Below are 19,251 nucleotides of genomic sequence, written 5' to 3'. Positions count from 1 at the left end.
GGACTAATTTGTCATTTAGGGTAGGACATCTCTTAAAGCTTATGACTGGTGGTTCAGGAAAGACTTGGCGTAGTAGCGTATCACTTTGGATGATTCCCCAATTATTTTTAATGATTCTTTTAATGTTCTCTGCTTCAGTGCTGTATTTTGTAACAAAATACAGTCTCTCTGATGTATCACGAGGCACTCCTCTTCGTAACAAGTTCTCTCTGTCAAGTAATCCAGCCCTTATACCTGCATCTTTCAGGACCTGAACACTGTAGCCCCGATCCAAAAAGCGATTCTCCAATTCAGCAGATTGGACACTGTAGTCTGTTTCCTGATTGCAAATTCTGCGGACTCTTTGGAATTGGCCATATGGAATATTCTCTTTTAGCCTTTTGGGGTGAAAGCTGTCTGCCCTCAGAATGGTATTCCCATCTGTAGGCTTCCTAAAGATTGATGTGTGCAAACAACCTTTGTCATTTTTACTAATGTCGAGGTCCAAAAAATGAATGTTATTCTTGCTGTATTCCATAGTTAGTTTGATGTTAGGGTTAATGCTGTTAAGGTATTGGTGGAAGGAAATAAGTTCATCTTCTGAGCCGGACCAAAACAGGCAAACATCATCAATATAGCGTCCCCAACATATAATCCGGTCAAAGAAATGGTTATTAGAAGGATCCAAAATGAAGTCATTTTCCCATTTACCCAAGTACAAACCAGCGTAGGAAGGGCTGTAGCAAGCTCCCATGGCACATCCTTTGACCTGTTTAAAAATACGGTCCTGGAAGATAAAGATGTTATGATTAAGAGTCCATTCAGTCAGTGATACAATGAATTCTGTAGGAGGCATCTCAGTTTCAGGCCGGGTACTCAAGAAATGGTGCATCGCTGCCAAACCTTGTTGATGCTCAATGGTGGTGTATAGAGACTCCACATCCATGGTGACTAAAAAGGAAGCTGTACCTATATTCTTCAATTCCTTAATTTTGTTCAACACATCTGTGGTATCTTGAAGATAGGCTGGAAGTGACATCAGAAAAGGCTTAATAAAGTAATCAATGTACTTAGAGATGGGTTCTGTCAGACTTTCATTACCACTAATGACTGGTCTGCCTGGGGGGTTTTCAAGATTTTTGTGGATTTTTGGAAGAAGGTAAAAAGAAGCCATACGCGGACTGCCATTGAAAAGAAATTTGAACTCATTGTCTGAAATGTAACCATTTCCCTTAGCTTCTGTGAGGATCCCTTTCAATTCAGTTTTTAGGTCTTCTGTAGGGTTGAAGGTAAGAGATTGGTAGAATTCGTCATTGTCTAAATGACGGTAGGCTTCTGTCACATATTTGTCTTTACACCACACTACTGTAGCACCACCTTTGTCTGCTTTTTTAATTACAATCCGTTCATTTTTGGACAATGATTCAACTGCATCCCTCTCTGTCTTAGAAAGATTACGTCGTGTTTTGTTGGAATCAATTTTACCCTTAAACAGATTCTCCACATCAAAATTAACTTTCTTGGCAAATGTATTTAGTGTGGCATTCTGGACTATGGGACAAAAAGTGGACTTGGGCTTAAAAGGTGTTCTTCATTTGTTTTCATTGGATGTTCAAAGATGTAATGCATTTACCAAAATCCATTACAAGTTGTAAAGTTGTAAATCTTTTATGCAGTCTTCCACTTACATAATAGTGGGCTACTGTAACACACACTCTTGCTATGTCTGCTTTTCGACAGGCCCAGCACTGGCCATGAGGCACAGTACCCAAAAACCCACGACCACACCCCAGCCCTCTGAATACAAACGTACCAAGTAAGAAACATCATGACCTCATAAGATTTCACTATTTTGCACGCACATATCTCTGTTCCAGCCTGGTCCCAGATCTGTTTGCAAGACAGCACAAACAGACCAGGGACAAGGCCAATATCAATTATCTTGGAATGAAGGAATGCTGTTTGTAACCACAGCACTGTATGTTTACTCAAACCGCAGTGTCCTGGCAAATTACAGTATATTCTTGTTTTCTCTACTGCAGGACTCCTCTGCCACAGATGTTTACCTCTCAAAGTAAGTACAGGTCTGAGAGACTTGTGTCCATATCCGCGGGAAGTAGGGGTGCTAAGGGTTCTGCAGCACCAGAACAGAGCAGCACGTTTTTCTCTTAATTGTAATCAGAGGGCTGATATAAATACTATGCATGCCAGTCTCTCTTGGCTAAGAGTTGAGGAGAGACTGACTGCATCACTTCTTCTTTTTATAAGAAACATTAATGTGTTGAAAATCCCAAATTGTTTACACAGTCAACTTACACACAGCTCTGACACACACACTTATCCCACCAGACATGCCATGTCTTTTCACAGTCCCCAAATCCAGAACAAATTCAAGAAAGTGTACAGTATTATATAGAGACCTAATTGCAGAGAACTTCCTTCCATCTCATATTGCTCAAATAAACAGCAAACCTGGTTTCAAAAAACACCTCGCGGCTATTTGACCTAGATAGTTTGTGTGTATGCATTGATATGTAGGCTACGTGTGCCTTTTCAAAAAATTTATGTAATTCTGTCTTTGAGCTGTTCTTGTCTATTGATGTTCTGTATTATGTCATTCTGTATTATGTTTCATGTTTTGTGTGGACCCCAGGAAGAGTAGCTGCTGCTTTTGCAACAGATAATGGGGATCCTAATAAAATACCAAACACCAAAGATGACCATAACTTTGACACTGAAAGTGAAACAACCAGTGGAGGCTACTGAGAGGAGGAAGGCTGGAATGCAGTTAATGGAATGGTATCAAACATATGGTTTCCATGTGGTTGATACCGTTCTATTGACTCCATTCCAGCCGTTACTATAGGCCGTCCTCCTCTCAGCAGCCTCCACTGGAAACAACATAGCAAACAATGTATGTATTATGTAAATGGTTCTGCTGTGTCGATACAACATTCAATTATTATTTCACTATTGCATTTTTCCCTTCACTGTTCTCTAATTCTCAGAACCTGACAGAGGAACTGTACCCACAGCTGAAAACAAGTTAACGGATGCTGAAGAGGTGATAAAGACCTGACCTGAATTTCACCATTTTATATACTATATAACATAGCTCAGAATACTGGTACACGATGCATGGATGAATACACAATTAAGTTTGTGGAGACTGTAAAGGCTGTATTTTATTTTAATAGCCACATGGACTTGACTTTAAACCCATTTTCTTGTTGCTATATTTTTGTTGTTGTTGTTAGAGGGCAGATGTCTTGAAGAAACCCTGGTATGCCAGCACCTGTGACCGTAAGACAGCTGAGGATACTTTGGTTCGCTTAAATAAGGCGAGTCACACTCACATGATTACGGACAAATTAACATACTCTTATTATTACATAGTCTTAAGACAGTGGTTCCCAAACTGTGGGACGGGTCGGCATGGGTGCCCTTTTTGGAACTCGGTCCGGCTTTCAACTTACTCTTGAAAGTTGTAATAGTAGAATGCACAAGATGCACTTTCGAAACTGGGTAGTTTTACTCTTGACATGTCAGTCAAAGCATGTTTATAACTTGTCAGAAATGTCCAGATCAATGAGCCCATGTCACCTAACGTTTTTAGCTATGTTTTTTAGCCTTTAGATTTTGTGTGTTTGAGTTACTCAAATATCAAAATAAAATATAACGTTATTGGTCGCGTACACATATTTAGCAGATGTTATTGCGGGTGTAGCAAAACACTTGTGTCCCAGCTCCAACAGTGCAGTAATATATCTAACAATACACACAAATCTAAAAAGTAAAATAACGGAATTAAGAAATATAGAAATAGTAAGATGAGGAATGTAAGAGTCCAGAGTATATATGTGCATTCGGAAAGTATTCAGACCCCTTGACTTATGTTACATCCTTATTCTAAAATGGATTAAAAAAAATTCAACATCCTCATTAATTTACACACAATACCCCATAATGACAAATCAAAAATACGTTTTTAAGAATTTTTGCAAATTTATGAAAAATAAAACACTGAAATATCACATTTACATAAGTATTCAGATCCTTTACTCAGTACATTGTTGAAGCACCTTTGGCAGTGATTACAGCCTTGAGTCTTCTTGCGTATGACGCTACAAGTTTGGCACACCTGCATTTGGGCAGTTTCCCCACAGCATGATGCTGCCACCACCATTCCTCACCGTAGGGATGGTGCTAGGTTTCCTCCAGACGTGACGCTTGGCATTCAGGCCAAAGAGTTCAATCTTGGTTTCATCAGACCAGAAAATCTTGTTTCTCATGGTCTGAGAGTCCTTTAAGTGCGTTTTGGCAAATTCCAAGCGGGCTGTCATGTGCCTTTTACTGAAGAGTGCATTCTGTCTGGCCACTCTACCATAACGTAACATAAAGTGGAAAAAGTCAAGGTGTCGGAATGCACTGAATGCACTGTATATATACATTGTACAGTTGAAGTGGAAAGTTTACATTAATGCATTTAATGCATTAAAACTCTCAAAACATTAAATACATGACACAAAATCAACTACCTACAGTTGAAGTCGTGAAGTTTACATACATTTAGGTTGGAGTCATTCAAACTCGTTTTTCAACCACTCCACAAATTTCTTGTTAACAAACTATAGTTTTGGCAAGTCGGTTAGGACATATACTTTGTGCATGACACAAGTAATTTTCCCAAAAATTGTTTACAGACAGAATATTTCACATATAATTCACTGTATCACAATTCCAGTGGGTCAGAAGTTTATATACACTAAGTTGACTGTGCCTTTAAACAGCTTGGAAAATTCCAGAAAATCATGTCATGGCTTTAGAAGCTTCTGATAGGCTAATTGACAAAATTTGAGTCAATTGGAGGTGTACCTTTGGATGTATTTCAAGGCCTACCTTCAAACTCAGTGCCTCTTTGCTTGACATCATGGGAAAATCCAAAGAAATCAGCCAAGACCTCAGAAAATAAATTGTAGACCTCCACAAGTCTGGTTCATCCTTGGGAGCAATTTCCAAACGCCTGAAGGTACCACGTTCATCTGTACAAACAATAGTACGCAAGTATAAACACCATTGGACCACGCAGCGGTCATACCGCTCTGGAAGGAGACGCGTTCTGTCTCCTAGAGATGAACGTACTTTGGTGCGAAAAGTGCAAATCAATCCCAGAACAACAGCAAAGGACCTTGTGAAGATGCTGGAGGAAACAGGTACAAAAGTATCTATATCCACAGTAAAACGAGTCCTATATCGACATAACCTGAAAGGCCTCTCAGCAAGGAAGAAGTAATTACTCCTAATCCGCCATAAAAAAAAGCCAGACTACGGTTTGCAACTGCACATGGGGTCAAAGATCGTACTTTTTGGAGAAATGTCCTCTGGTCTGATGAAACAAAAATAGAACTGTTTGGCCATAATGACCATCTTTATGTTTGGAGGAAAAAGGGGGAGGCTTGCAAGCCGAAGAACACCATCCCAACTGTGAAGCACGGGTGGGAAGGGTACTGGGCGGAGGCCGGCTAGTGGTAACTATTTAACAGTCTGACGGCTTTGAGATGAAAGCTGTTTTTCAGTCTCTCGTCCCAGCTTTGATGCACCTGTACTGACCTCGCCTTCTGGATGGTAGTGGGATGAACAGGCCGTGGGTCGGGTGGCTGAGGTCCTTGATGATCTTCTTGGCCTTCCTTCCTGTGACACCCTGTGACACCCCTTCCTGTGACACATTGTCCTGGAGGGCAGACAGTGTGCCCCCGGTGATGCATTGGGCAAACCACAACACCCTCTGGAGAGCCCTGCGGTTGCGGACGGTGCAGTTGCCGTACCAGGCGTTGATACAGCCCGACAGGATGCTCTCAATGGTGCATCTGTAAAGGTTTGTGAGGGTCTTTCTCCAGCCTCCTGAGGTTGAAAAGGCACTGTTGTTCCTTCTTCACCACACTGTCTGTGTGGGTGGACCATTTCAGATTGTCAGTGGAAAAAAAGGGTTCCAAAAGGTTTCTTCGGCTGTCCCCATAGGAGAACCCTTTTTGGTTCCAGGTAAAACCCTTTGTGGATAGGGTTCTATATGGAACACAAAACAGTTCTACTTGGAACCAAAAGGGTTCTACCTAGAACAAACAAGGATTCTTCAAAGGGCTCTCCTGTGGGGACAGCTGAAGAACCATTTTAAGATCTAGATAGAACCTTTTTTTCAAAGTGTACACCGAGGAACTTGACGCTTTTCACCTTTTCCACTGCGGCCCCATCGATGTAGATAAATAAACATTGAAAATGGCAAAATGTATGGAATTGCAACAAAATTAGTTTTAAAACTGCTAAATGTTCTCTGCACCCCATGACAAAATGTGTACAATTGCAGGAAATAAGCCTTATCCCAGCAAAATGTTCTCTCCGCCAACAAGAAAGGTGTGAACAGTTTGTGTCATGAACAGTGCTGGTGCCCATAGAAATAGACATGGTACACATGCACGCGCAGGGTGGGCGCGGAATGTTCCCCAATGCTGGAGGAGGGCCTGAATGAAAACGTTTGGGAACCCCTGTCTTAAAATATACTTGTATTTTTTCATAAACTAAAATGATGGGGATTTGATTAAAAAGAGACCGATGCTCCAGCTGACTGTATTGTGTGTCTTCTCTATGTCAGGATGGGGCATTTCTAATAAGGAAGAGCTCTGGTCAAGACAGACATCAGCCATACACTTTAGTGGTGTATTACAACAGTAGAGTCTACAACATCCCAGTACGCTACATCCAAGCATCGCAGCAGTACACTCTTGGAAGGGAGAAGAAAGGAGAGGAGGTAGACAGCGTCTCATCTTGCTCTATAACAATATTCTGATATGAATGTAATATTGATGGTCTGATTGCTAACCTATAGGCCTAACACCTCTTAATGTATTCCCTCAGCGTTTCACCAGTGTTTCCCACATCATTGAGAACCATCAGAGGAACCCCCTGGTACTGATTGACAGCCAGAGGAACACCAAGGACTTCACCAAACTGTGCTATGCTGTGAAGCCTTAGGCCTCGCTAGACCCTCACTAGTACTATGGACCATCCCAAATCAGTGTGTCTAGTGTTAGACCTGCGTGCAAATCAACAGGCAATTTGATGCTGCACTCAAGTCTGATCTAACAGAGCATCTGTTCAGGGTTTGTGAACAACAGTTAGATTAGTTTAGTCACATTCACCAGCCATGGCTATCCAAGCAAGACCAGCATGACATGTACTTAATGTACTGTGTTAGCTCAGTAAAATTGTTGATGTGTGTGAATATTCAAACTTGTGTTGAACATTTTGCATTCTATGGGGTCTTTTCCAACAAGCATGATCCCTTGGACAGTGCCATTATGTATTCTTAAAGAATAACAGATTATAGAAATGCTATGAATAGAATGTAATGTAGTATATATACACTGGACGAAAATATAAAGGCAACATGCAACAATTTTTAAATGTTACTGAGTTACAGTTCATATAAGGAAATCTGTCAATTGAAATGAATGTATTAGGCCCTAACTTGTGGATTTCACATGACTGGGAATAAAGATATGCATCTGTTGGTTACAGATACCTTAAAAATGGTAGGGGTGTGGATCCGAAAACCAGTCACTATCTGGTGTGACCATCATTTGCCTCATGCAGTGTGACACATGCCTTTCACATGGAATTGATCAGACTGTTGATTATGGCCTGTGGAATGTTGTCCCACTCCTCTTCAATGGCTGTGCGAAGTTGCTGGATATTGTCGGGAACACACTGTCATACACGTCGATCCAGAGAATCCCAAACATGCTCAATGGGTGACATGTCTGATGAGTATGCAGGCCATGGAAGAACTGGGACATTTTCAGCTTCCAGGAATTGTGTACAGATCCTTGTGACATGGGGCTGTGCATTATCATACTGAAACATGAGGCGATGGTGACCGATGAATGGCACGACAATGGGCCTCAGGATCTAGTCACGGTATCTCTGTGCACTCAAATTGCTATCGATAAAAAGCAAACGTGTTCCTTGTCCATACCATAACCCCACCGCCACCACGGGGCACTCTGTTCCCAACGTTGACATCAGCGAACCTCTCGCACACACACCGCCATAATTGCCGTCTGCCATCTGCCCATTACAGTTGAAACTGGGATTCATCTGTGAAGAACACAGTTGCCAGTGGCCATCGAAGGTAAGCCTTTGCCCACTGAAGTCGGTTACGACGCCGAACTGCAGTCAGGACAAGACCCTGGTGAGGAGGACGAGCATGCAGATGAGCTTCCCTGAGACTGTTTCTGACAGTTTGTGCAGAAATACTTTGGTTGTGCAAACACAAAGTTTCGTCAGCTGTCCGGGTGCCTGGTTTCAGACGATCCTGCAGGTTAAGAAGCCAAATGTGGAGGTCCCAACGTCTAAAATGACGTTGGAGGCGGTTGATGGTAGAGAAATTAACATTAAATTGTCTGGCAACAACTTTGGTGGACATTCCTGTGTTGTGTAACAAAACTGCACATTCTAGAGTGGCCTTTTATTGTCCCCAGCACAAGGTGCACCTGTGTAATGATCATTCTGTTTAATCAGCTTCTTGATATGCCACACCTGTCAGGTGGATGGATTATCTTGGCAAAGGAGAAATGCTCAGTAACAGGGATATATACAAATTTCTGCCCCAAATTTTTAAGAAATAACCTTTTGTGAGTATGGAACATTTCTGGGATCTTTTATTTCAGCTCATGAAACTTTGGACCAACACTTTACATGTTACATTTTTATTTTTGTTCAGTGTAGTAGTATATATACAGTAAGTATGAATGGTATATGAGGATAGAAAACCTTACTGAAAACAGATCAACTTTGTGATTTACATAAATTCAATGAAAACCTACTTTAACACACGGTTATACACTGACTCTACTAAAAATTAGAAACCCCTGCTTATTCCATGACACAGACTGACCAGGTGTATCCAGGTGAAAGCTAGGATCCCTTATGTCACCTGTTAAATCCACGTCAATCAGTGTAGATGAAGGGAAGGAGACAGGTTAAATAAGCATTTTTAAGCCTTGAAACAATTGAGACATTGATTGTGTATTTGTGCCATTCAGATGGTGAATGGGAAAGACAAAAGATTCAAGTGCCTTTGAACGTGGTAGGGAAGTAGATGCCAGGCGCACCAGTTTGAATGTGTGAAGAACTGCAACGCTGCTGGGTTTTTCATGTTCACCAGTTTCCCGTGTGTATCAGGAATGGTCCACCACCCAAAGGACATCCAGCCAACTTGACACAACTATGACAACCATTGTAGTCAACCTTGTAGAGTCCATGCCTAATGTTTTGTACACAGTGTATTAACAGTATTGCACTTTTCATGTAGTCTAATTTTGGCCAGCTAATAGCTTAACTACCAATCAAGCAACATTATGGACTAAACGCTTAAATCCTGTTGCTGCAGGATTATTTTGCTGCGAAAATACAGGTCAAATGACATTTTCTCAATTGCTTGAGCACATTTGTTCAAACAAAATTCACTTTTTCAAAAGAATTAACACGCAGGCCCAAACTCAAACCCTTTTGCCAAAATGACACATTTAATTTGCAAAATGCATTAAAACTCTCAAAACATTAACTACATGACACAAAATCAACTACCTACAGTTGAAGTCGGAAGTTTACATACATTTAGGTTGGAGTCATTAAAACTCATTTTTCGACTCCACAAATTTCTTGTTAATAACAAACTATAGTTTTGGCAAGTCGGTTAGGACATCTACTTTGTGCATGACACAAGTAATTTTTCCAACAATTGTTCAGACAGATTATTTCACTTATAACTCACTGTATCACAATTCCAATGGATCATAAAATTCCAACTAAGTTGACTGTGCCTTTAAACAGCTTGGAAAATTCCAGAAAATTATGTCATGGCTTTAGAAGCTTCTGATAGGCTAATTGACATAATTTGAGTCAATTGGAGGTGTACTTGTGGATGTATTTCAAGGCCTACCTTCAAACGCAGTGCCTCTTTGCTTGACATCATGGGAAAATCAAAAGAAATCAGCCAAGACCTCAGAAAATAAATTGTAGACCTCCACAAGTCTGGTTCATCCTTGGGAGCAATTTCCAAACGCCTGAAGGTACCATGTTCATCTGTACAAACAATAATACGCAAGTATAAACACCATGGGACCACACAGCCGTCATACCGCTCAGGAAGGAGACGCGTTCTGTCTCCTAGAGATGAACGTACTTTGGTGCGAAAAGTGCAAATCAATCCCAGAACAACAGCAAAGGACCTTGTAAAGATGCTGGAGGAAACAGGTACAAAAGTATCTATATCCACTGTAAAACGAGTCCTATTTCGACATAACCTGAAAGGCCGCTCAGCAAGGAAGAAGCCACTGCTCCAAAACCGCCATAAAAAAAGCCAGACTACGGTTTGCAACTGCACATAGGGACAAAGATCATACTTTTTGGAGAAATGTCCTCTGGTCTGATGAAACAAAAATAGAACTGTTTGGCCATAATGACCATCGTTACGTTTGGAGGAAAAAGGGAGAGGCTTGCAAGCCAAAAAACACCATCCCAACCGTGAAGCATGGGGGTGACAGCATCATGTTGTGGGGGTGCTTTGCTGCAGGAGGGACTGGTGCACTTCACAAAATAGATGGCATCATGAGGAGGAAAATTATGTGGATATATTGAAGTAACATCGCAAGACATCAGTCAGGAAGTTACAGCTTGGTTGCAAATGGGTCTTCCAAATGACCCCCAAGCACACTTCCAAAGTTGTGGCAAAATGGCTTAAGGACAACAAAGTCAAAATATTGGAGTGGCCATCACAAAGCCCTGACCTCAATCCTATAGTAAATTGTGGGCAGAACTGAACTGAAAAAGTGTGCACGAGCAAGGAGGCCGACAAACCTGACCCAGTAACACCAGCTCGTCAGGAGGAATGGGCCAAAATTCACCCAACTTATTGTGGGAAGCTTGTGGAAGGCTACCCGAAACGTTTGACCCAAGTTAAACAATTTAAAGGCAATGCTACCAAATACTAATTCAGTGTATGTAAACTTCTGACCCACTGGGAATGTGATGAAAGACAACAAAAGCTGAAATAAATCATTCTCTCTACTATTATTCTGACATTTCACATTCTTAAAATAAAGTGGTGATCCTAACTGACCTAAAACAGGGAATCTTTACTCTGATTAAATGTCAGGAATTGTGAGAAACTGAGTTGAAATGTATTTGGCTGAGGTGTATGTAAACTTCCGACTTCAACTGTACATCAAAACATACAACTTGTCATCTAATGAAAAGTTATATTAATCAATCATTGCACAACGTCCCAATAAATTCTTTCAAACAGGTGGACTCTTTTAGTCATGAATAAGGCCTGATTGCTGATTGAACAATTTAGCAAATATGTTTTGCACACAGGTTCACATTCATGTGAGTAATTTGTATCAGCTGTGACCAAATGTTTAATTTTGTTTGTCATCATTTACTCAACTGACTTTAGAGTATTTTGTAAAGAGTTGTGTTTACTGCTTTGCAAAAATGTGCTTAGCATTTGCATTGTGTGTGAAAGCAATGAGAAATGACTCACAGTTTTACACCAAATAATACTGTTGTGCTCATTAGGTTGATGGAGATCAAGTGGACCCCAGTTTAATTAAAAGTGTCTTATCAATCGAGAAAAACTAAGATCCTACACCTGTATATGTTCAATAATCACACATATATTTTCAAACTATTCGTATTTATTGATCTGTTCAACACATAATTCTACCAGGTGTGTGTCAAGATAAATACATATTCATCGTGGAACAGAAAATGTCAGGCACTTGGTGAAAAACAAATGTTTTCTAGGTCAGAATTGTACTTCTTTCTCCGACTTCTCAATACTACTACAAACCAGTTATTTTCTGTTGATCTGAAGAAATAAATGATGGGTGACTAGAAGAAAGGGTATGCTCAGAAAGATGTGCTACATGTATTTGTGATTTGGGCCTTGACCTGGGCTGACTAACTACTGTAAAAGTATCCCTTGCCATGGATACTGTGAGATCATCAGAACATAAGGATACATGCAAGAACATGCATATCAAGACTGTCATAAGATTCATAAAGTGAAGTAATGGAAAGAAATATTCACTGTCAGTTCATAGTGCAATTAAAAAACAGATTGTAATTTCAATTATATGCACAAATGGCATCAGTCAGCCATCCTATACAATATTATAAAAATGTATATTCTTTGGACTACTCCTGCTACTAGCTCAGACTAACTTAACAAAATTACTAGATTTGAAACCATTCATATTTTTGGTAAGTACTATGTGCATACAAACAAAACAAACACATTCACTCATGGCCAATCTGCAAAATCAGAAATAAACATAAAATATATTTTTAAACAATGTTGGTATAGCCTAGTAACAAAGGAAACCTGCCATCCCCTCCCAAATGAATCATCTTAGCACACACACTATGCATACCCGTATAACATTACATTTTCATGTTTAGAGCTTCTGAGTGTGCCTAATTTGTGTCCTAATTACAGTGTTCTGTGAAAAATGCCTTATGACAGTGTACTTTGGTCAACTTAAATAGCATTGCATCTTGGCTAGACATAACTGAAACGACAAATAGATTGCATCCAATCTAAAACAATGATAGCACTGAAACATAAGTGGGTTTCAAATTAAATACTTCGATTTGAGCAACGGAAAATGCAAAAATGACTAGAGCCCTATTATTAGAGGCCTGTACTTTGGAAGAACTCACATTAAGTTATATTGATTTTGGACACTTATTAAGTCCTTATTAGCAACATATTTCTCTAATAAATTAAGATCATTTCCATCTAGCATCTTTTCTGTCCATTGCTTTTGTACAAGAGCACCTTTCTCAACTTTGTATCCAGTGTAGGTGACATTTATGACTTTTCACTTTCCAGCTTCCCCCACTCTCTAGTAGATTCCATCAGATGGCGCTGGCCATGACCAATCCAGACCTCCTGATCACTGAAGACTCGGCCACAAAACCAGCAGCTAAATCTTAATAAAGGCTCAGTGCTGCGCGGGATTGCGTTCACCACTTTGTACTTCTTTCTGCTCATCTTTTTCAGCTTCATTTTCAAGATGAATCTCTCTTTCACTCTGCTCTCAGGGCACACGCGCTCAATCGCCGGGGCATTTGCCCTAAACATATCACAACCCATGGCTGCAAGGACCTTCAATGTTTTTCGAGACAGCACTACTTTTTGGACCTCTCCTTTGTACCTGTGGACTGTTTTCATTATATTTGTGACCTCGGGAATGTCTGTGTCTGGGTGATTTAGCACTACAACAGGCTGGTCTCCTCTTGGACGTGTAATGAGTTGAGTGGGACTTAATGGCAATAGCTTCAGGGTCCTCTCCACATCTCGAGGGCCTGGCTCCCAGTGATGCACGGCTGCTGGTGAGGCCTCTTCTTCTCCCACAACTTTCCTGAAGGCTTTTGAGAGGGGCTCGGGAGAGTCTTCTGTGGACGGCTCGCTCTTCCTCTTTCCTTTAACTGTCTGTTCATTTGTCTGTGGTGAGAGGCAAATCCTGTCAGAGCCCTCCTGTTGTCCTACATCTCTTAGCATGGTATTGGGAGGAACGTCCTGAAAACAAATGTCTGGAGTTTCGACCGGATTCTCTGACAAGTCTGTTATACCTGTTGAAATATTCAACACGAGAACAAAGCACAATTAGTCCAGTAAAAAAGGGAAGTAAAACTGCTACAAGAATGTTGACTCAAGTTATTGTCTATCAATAAAGCATAGAGTGGCATGGACAGAGTCATGCACGACAGGTAATGAGAAGTAAATATTTGGAAATACATTTAACAAATCAGGTTTTATACATTTCAGTAAGATAGTTTTGATTACCTTGTGGGGAAGTAAGGAAATGGAGTATGGGGGAGGGAGACATCATGATGACCTGAGCTTCTGTAGTTCCAAGCCCTTCCTGGTCAGGCTGGTTATAGTTCACAGCCTCCAACTTCTCCTCCGTCATCTGGCCCAAATCATTTCCAGCTGATTTGGCTCCATTAGATACATGAGGTAAGCCTACCCTTGGACAATCTTGGCCATCCAGGACATGAGAATTCATGCCATTGTTCATCCCTTCTGTGTTTTCAGAACTGACATCAGTGTTTGGAAGCTCCGCATTTTCGAAATTATATTCTAGGCTACTGTTTGTTGGGGTGCTTGGAGCGATTTTCAAATTTGGCTGGCTTTTATCAACAACGACTAAACTGTTCTGGCTCGTAGTGCAAGTTTTAGATGTGGTGTTGTCTTCATTGGTCTCAATGGAATGTAAGGATGCCTTTGTTTTGTCAGAGGTCTCTTGCATTGCTGATGGCATAACCTTAAGAACCAAATGTTTTTTGCCATCCACCATTTTTAAACCCATGGCCTCTGTAGTGCAATTGGGAGGAACTAAAATCTTATTTTTTACCATGAGGGCACTAAGGTTGTTACCTCTGGGGCTGAAATGCCCAGGGTTTGGAATTAGGCCTCCCCCTGACTTTGATGACCTAGTGACCACTTTGGAGTTCTGTTTCTGGTCAGTCTTGGGACATTTGGACTGTTTCTTTTTGCCATTTTCAGCTGACAGTGCTCTTTTAAGAAATTGCTGCGTCTTCTCCAAAGTTTTCTGTGGGTGCTCTAGTCTGTGGTAATCATTCAGCAAACCTCGTCCCAACAGGGGAAGAGCACCTTGTGGCATCCACTGCATTTCCTTAACTGGGTTCTTCTTCAGGAGGAGCTTTAATGTTGGTGATGATTTCTTCTCCACAGTTTTAGGGCCGACCACTTTCTTTCTCACCCTTTTTTTGTCCCCCATAGTCTTGGAAGAGCACAGAGCTTCAGGAAAGGATTGTTGCTCTTTTTTACTTTTCTCCTTTGGCAACTTCGACATCTTGATTTCCTCTGCCGTATCTTCACAGTGATTCACATCGTTGGGTTCTGCATCATTTCTGTGCACTTGGCCAACCCTTGTTTCCTGGTTCTCTCTATTTTCTTGAGTTTGGTCATATTTTACTAGCTCGTTTAGGGTTGAAATAGTGGCAACATCATTTGGTGTCAAGAATGATCCTGGACAACTGGGTGGCTTGGTCTTTGGAGGGATACTTGAATTTGATTGGCATCCATTTGCATTGGAGTCCCCAGCACTAGTTTGAGAAGCAATATTCTCTGATTCCTGCTCAGTGACACACAATGACGCCTTTGTTGTGTCAGAGGTCTCTTGCTTTGCTGATGGTGTAACCTTGAGAACCAAATCTTTTTTGCCTTCCACCATTTTGAAAGCAATTGCTTCAGTAGTGCCATTCGGAGGAACTGAAATCTTGTTCTTGAGCATGAGGACAGTGAGGTCCTTGCCTGTGTTTGGGAATCCAGGGTTGGATATCATGCAGTTGTCAGAGTTTGAAAAGGAAGTGATGGCTTTGGGTACATTTGAAAGTACAGTCTTAAGAGCTTCAGCAGGCACAGACTTCTCTAAAAATTGCTGGGTCTCCTCCAAAGCCCTCTCTGGATTTGACAGTCTGCAATATTTATCCAGGAATCCTTCCCCCGACAGAGAAAGACAGCCTTGTGACATCCAGTTATTTTCCCTCACTGTACTCCTTGTCACCACGTGCTTCAGTCTTGATGATGAATTACCTACTGTTTTAGGACCAACCTCTTTCATTTTCAGCTTGTTTTTTTGGCTAGTCGCTTTACCATGGATGGTGGCCATGTGCTTTGTGATGATATCTTTTCGATGCGCTATATAGTCACAGAACTGACAACTGAAGGGGAATTGTGCTGTTTTGGCCATGAAATGTCTCTGCAAATCTTGGTCAGCAGGATTTGAATGATCAGCCATGCCACCTGCTTGCGGCACCATGTTATGTAGATACATATGCTCCAAAAATGCTCCTACATCTCTTGTGGAGAACTTGCACTTCTCGCAAGAGTAGTGGCCATTCAAGCTGTGGTGCGTGTTTAAATGTGTGGTGAGCTGCAAGAGAGTGTGCTGGACATTGTCATTGCATATGTTGCAGCTGACAAAAGTGTCTCTGTGACCTAATTGGTGAACTTGAAGATGGGAGAATTCCTGTGTAATAAAACTGCACATGTCACAAGGAAAGATTGGTTGGCTTCCTGGGTGAGTTTCCTGAAAGTGCCTCAGTAAGTCATTAGGGCTGAATTCTGTACTGCCGTTGCATTCAAAACATCTAAACCTAAGTATATTTCCATAAACCTTTGTCACATGTTGACTCTTTTGTGTTTTAAGGGGTATCTTCTTCAAATACCTCTGCTCTGTGCTTTTCTCCTTGTCCTCTATCTTCTTCGGCCCATGCTTATCTTCTCTTTGCATAGTTGGGGGCTGAACAGCAGCTTTCCTGAGACGGAGTCGTTTGTGCCAATTTTTGTCCTCATCATCGAGAACATTAATATTACCTCCAGCAGGGACATCTACTTCAGCATGTGCTGGATCCATGTCAATTCAGGCCCCTGTAACAGATGTAAAATAAACAATCGACAATTGATTTGCAAGCCAGCAATTCATTATAGACAATGAACCTGTGACCTCATTGTAAAAACCTTTTCACATATACAGTCAACAATATTGATTTAACTTGGCTTCATCTTTTTGAAAGAAGATGACTAAATAGCACAGCACAAAACATTTTCACCAAACTCAACAATCTCCTGGTCTGTAAACTGGCAACCGTCAAAGACGGCAAATGTCCCCTCAGAATCTACAGTCTACAGCCCACATAGAGACCAGACCTGAGAAAATAACATATTAGGATGCATGTTTGAAATGGTCATCAAATTATCCTGATCTGTAATCAAGTATATCAACTAGAATGATGTTGTGTTTGCCTTTGTTCTTACCACAGACAATACATGAAAAATCTATAGTGCAGTAGTCTTCACTGTAAGGCTAGTAACTAGCAATATTCTCAATTCAAAACTGCTCTGTAGCCTACCTGTGTGACTAATTGCCAGTGTAGTGCATGATCTCACAACCCACATCATGGATAAACCTGATCCACCTGTTGCAGATTCAATGTAGCCTATTTACATTTGAGACTTCAGGCTATTGTTTACTCAAATGATGTGCCATGCAGGTTTCTCAGTGTGACTGACCAAAGGACTTGCTACAATTCACAAAATCTGACCAAACTTGCATTTTAAACAGGTAAACAAGCCCACCTGTTACCTATGGGTCTCAATAGAAGAAAATATTCAACGCTAAATTGATTGCTTGCCGCTAAAGAAAGGTTATTACGGAATGTTACTGTTAACTTTGCATTAGACCAAAGCTGTCAGCCATTTCTGTTGTGCTGTTTGGCTTGACCAAAACAAACTGACTGAGAAGCTTCATTAACATGTTACAAACAAACGCGTTAATTTGTTTTAAAGCAATTAATATATTGTTTCGACGATCACTCATCATCACCTTTGCCTCACTGCCTGGTAAAACATTTACTGTGAAGTATGAGCTTTTGGACGGCTGGCTGACGTGCCAGTTGATTGATTTGAATGAAATATACATAAACAGCTCATGTGAGAAAGTAGAAAGAAAAAATGCATGACAAAAAGTTAATATAATCAATGTATGTGAACCGAAATATATTTACCGCAGAGTAAAGCTCCGATACAATTGGACTACGTCGATGTATAATTCGAGACTTCGTTTGGTTTTTTCTTTTGTAGACTTGACAGCTCAGCGAATGGCAGCCATGACAGCTTCATCCGGGGATTACGCACAGGAAAGCTCTTCAGCTGAGTACCAGAACGGATGAATAATGGCTCATGTACCGCTTTTAGCCGACATGACAGAGATACGTCCGAAGTCGACTATCCACGCGTGTTTTATTATATGGCGAGTCGATATAGTATTTTTTTAACTTTAACTTTGAGACACGTGCCCCCCATTAGTTTATACCAGTGTTATTACTGTTCGAGGGAGTCATAACAAGATTAAGCTACACTTCCTTTGTCTCTCCAAATAGCCTACTGTTCACTGAACAGGATGATATGGCCCATCTCTTCCTGGTGTTTTGTGCTGTCATTGAAAATATTATTATGCAAAGCAAAAAAAAATGGGAGATTGCACCCATTAAAATAATAATAATACAATTTGAGGTCATTAATGCTCGGTAAATGTTCACTTGTATGTGATAGTATTTTTGGGTAATATATTTGTTAGTAAACAAGGAATTGCATAATTCCCTTTTGACCACCTTAAAGGGGCAATCTGCATTTCAAATAATAACAAAGTGGGCACTTTTGTGGGGGGTTGGAGAAATGTAACCACTCTCAAATTCATAGATAGAGCTATGGATGCAAGGACAGATCATGCAGGATATCAAAATGATAGTGTTAACCGTGTTTTGAGGCTATACAGTGTTTGTTTACAATTTCATTGTTTACAGACAATGGAGTAAAATAAGCTTATATTTCAGGTTCTGATGGGGTACGACAGTTTAACTAAGGTCATGAGGCATTTATAAGTCATATTCTACAAGAATCAATGGGCCGGTATTATTCATTTAATATTCAAAAAAACGGATGGAGCAGTCACAGATTGCCTCTTTAAACTTTGCTACACTGGTGTCAGGGGTGGGATGGTGCCTCAATCAGACCATAGAAGCCTGCTGATAAAGGTACATGAGAGACCAGAGGTTCTGGATAGAGGAAGCAGGAGGGTACATGCCCATGTCCTTTGCTGCTATGGGCAATGGAAAGGGTGTTGGACTAACAGATCAGGGATTTGGGTTAAAGACATGTTTGGGGTACAGCGCTAATTGAAATATTTTCAAAAGTCTTCTTTTGAAATCTGTGAAGACATTCATTTAGCTGCTTGAAATTATGGTAATACTTTACCTAAATCCTATAGTAATGCTTTATTATTTGTCACATACATGTATGAGGAGTTATAATATCTTATAATACCCTAAGGTTTATAATAAGTTGTCTCTATGTAGGACATTTTAAACTGAGGATAATTATGAAATTATAATAAGCCATTATAAGACAAGTCTTACAGTGCATAATAACCACATCATGATGCATTATATGTGCAGGTGTTACCAAAATGACTCAGTAGGTTTTCAAAAAGTCTTATAGTCTGTGCTGGGTTTTCGGCTGTAACATTGTTGTCCCTCTCTTTTTAATTCAGCTGACCAGCTTGGAGCGATCTTTCGCCTATTCTGTATTTGCTATGCCCGGATAAAAGTCAGTACAGA

At 40.6% G+C, this 19,251-nt stretch overlaps 2 protein-coding genes across 6 annotated transcripts in view; one reads left to right on the top strand and one right to left on the bottom strand.

Annotated features, from left to right (window-relative positions):
• blnk (B cell linker) overlaps nt 1–7,563 on the top strand; it is a 29,805-nt gene extending 22,242 nt beyond the window's left edge. For all 5 annotated transcript variants that reach the window (XM_071379421.1, XM_071379420.1, XM_071379423.1 and 2 more), the window contains 6 exons: nt 1,720–1,795; nt 2,022–2,053; nt 2,988–3,043; nt 3,237–3,320; nt 6,626–6,781; nt 6,889–7,563. In XM_071379421.1, coding sequence (XP_071235522.1) covers nt 1,720–1,795; nt 2,022–2,053; nt 2,988–3,043; nt 3,237–3,320; nt 6,626–6,781; nt 6,889–7,005 — 521 coding nt within the window. In that variant the 3' untranslated portion in view covers nt 7,006–7,563. The remainder of the gene's footprint in view (nt 1–1,719; nt 1,796–2,021; nt 2,054–2,987; nt 3,044–3,236; nt 3,321–6,625; nt 6,782–6,888) is intronic.
• A 4,154-nt stretch (nt 7,564–11,717) lies between these two features.
• LOC139562088 (zinc finger protein 518A) lies at nt 11,718–17,985 on the bottom strand. The gene is made up of 3 exons (XM_071379419.1): nt 17,641–17,985; nt 13,892–16,504; nt 11,718–13,677 (listed from the first exon to the last, which is right to left on the bottom strand). The coding sequence occupies exons 2-3, from the start codon at nt 16,488–16,490 to the stop codon at nt 12,914–12,916; spliced, it is 3,363 nt and encodes a 1,120-aa protein (XP_071235520.1). The 5' UTR covers nt 16,491–16,504; nt 17,641–17,985; the 3' UTR covers nt 11,718–12,913.
• Between the last annotated feature and the right edge of the window lie 1,266 nt (nt 17,986–19,251).

This window comes from Salvelinus alpinus, chromosome 32 (assembly GCF_045679555.1).
Source record: "Salvelinus alpinus chromosome 32, SLU_Salpinus.1, whole genome shotgun sequence".
Classification (NCBI taxonomy): Eukaryota; Metazoa; Chordata; class Actinopteri; order Salmoniformes; family Salmonidae; genus Salvelinus; species Salvelinus alpinus.
The sequence above is the reverse complement of the archived record's forward strand: the minus strand, read 5'-3'. Positions and strand labels throughout refer to the sequence as shown.

Coding starts and splice junctions, on each gene's coding strand:
- LOC139562088 (XM_071379419.1), bottom strand. CDS start 16,490: ATGGATCCAGCACATGCTGAAGTAGATGTCCCTGCTGGAGGTAATATT. Junction 13,678..13,891: donor TTTCCTTACTTCCCCACAAG/GTAATCAAAACT, acceptor ATATTTCAACAG/GTATAACAGACTTGTCAGAG.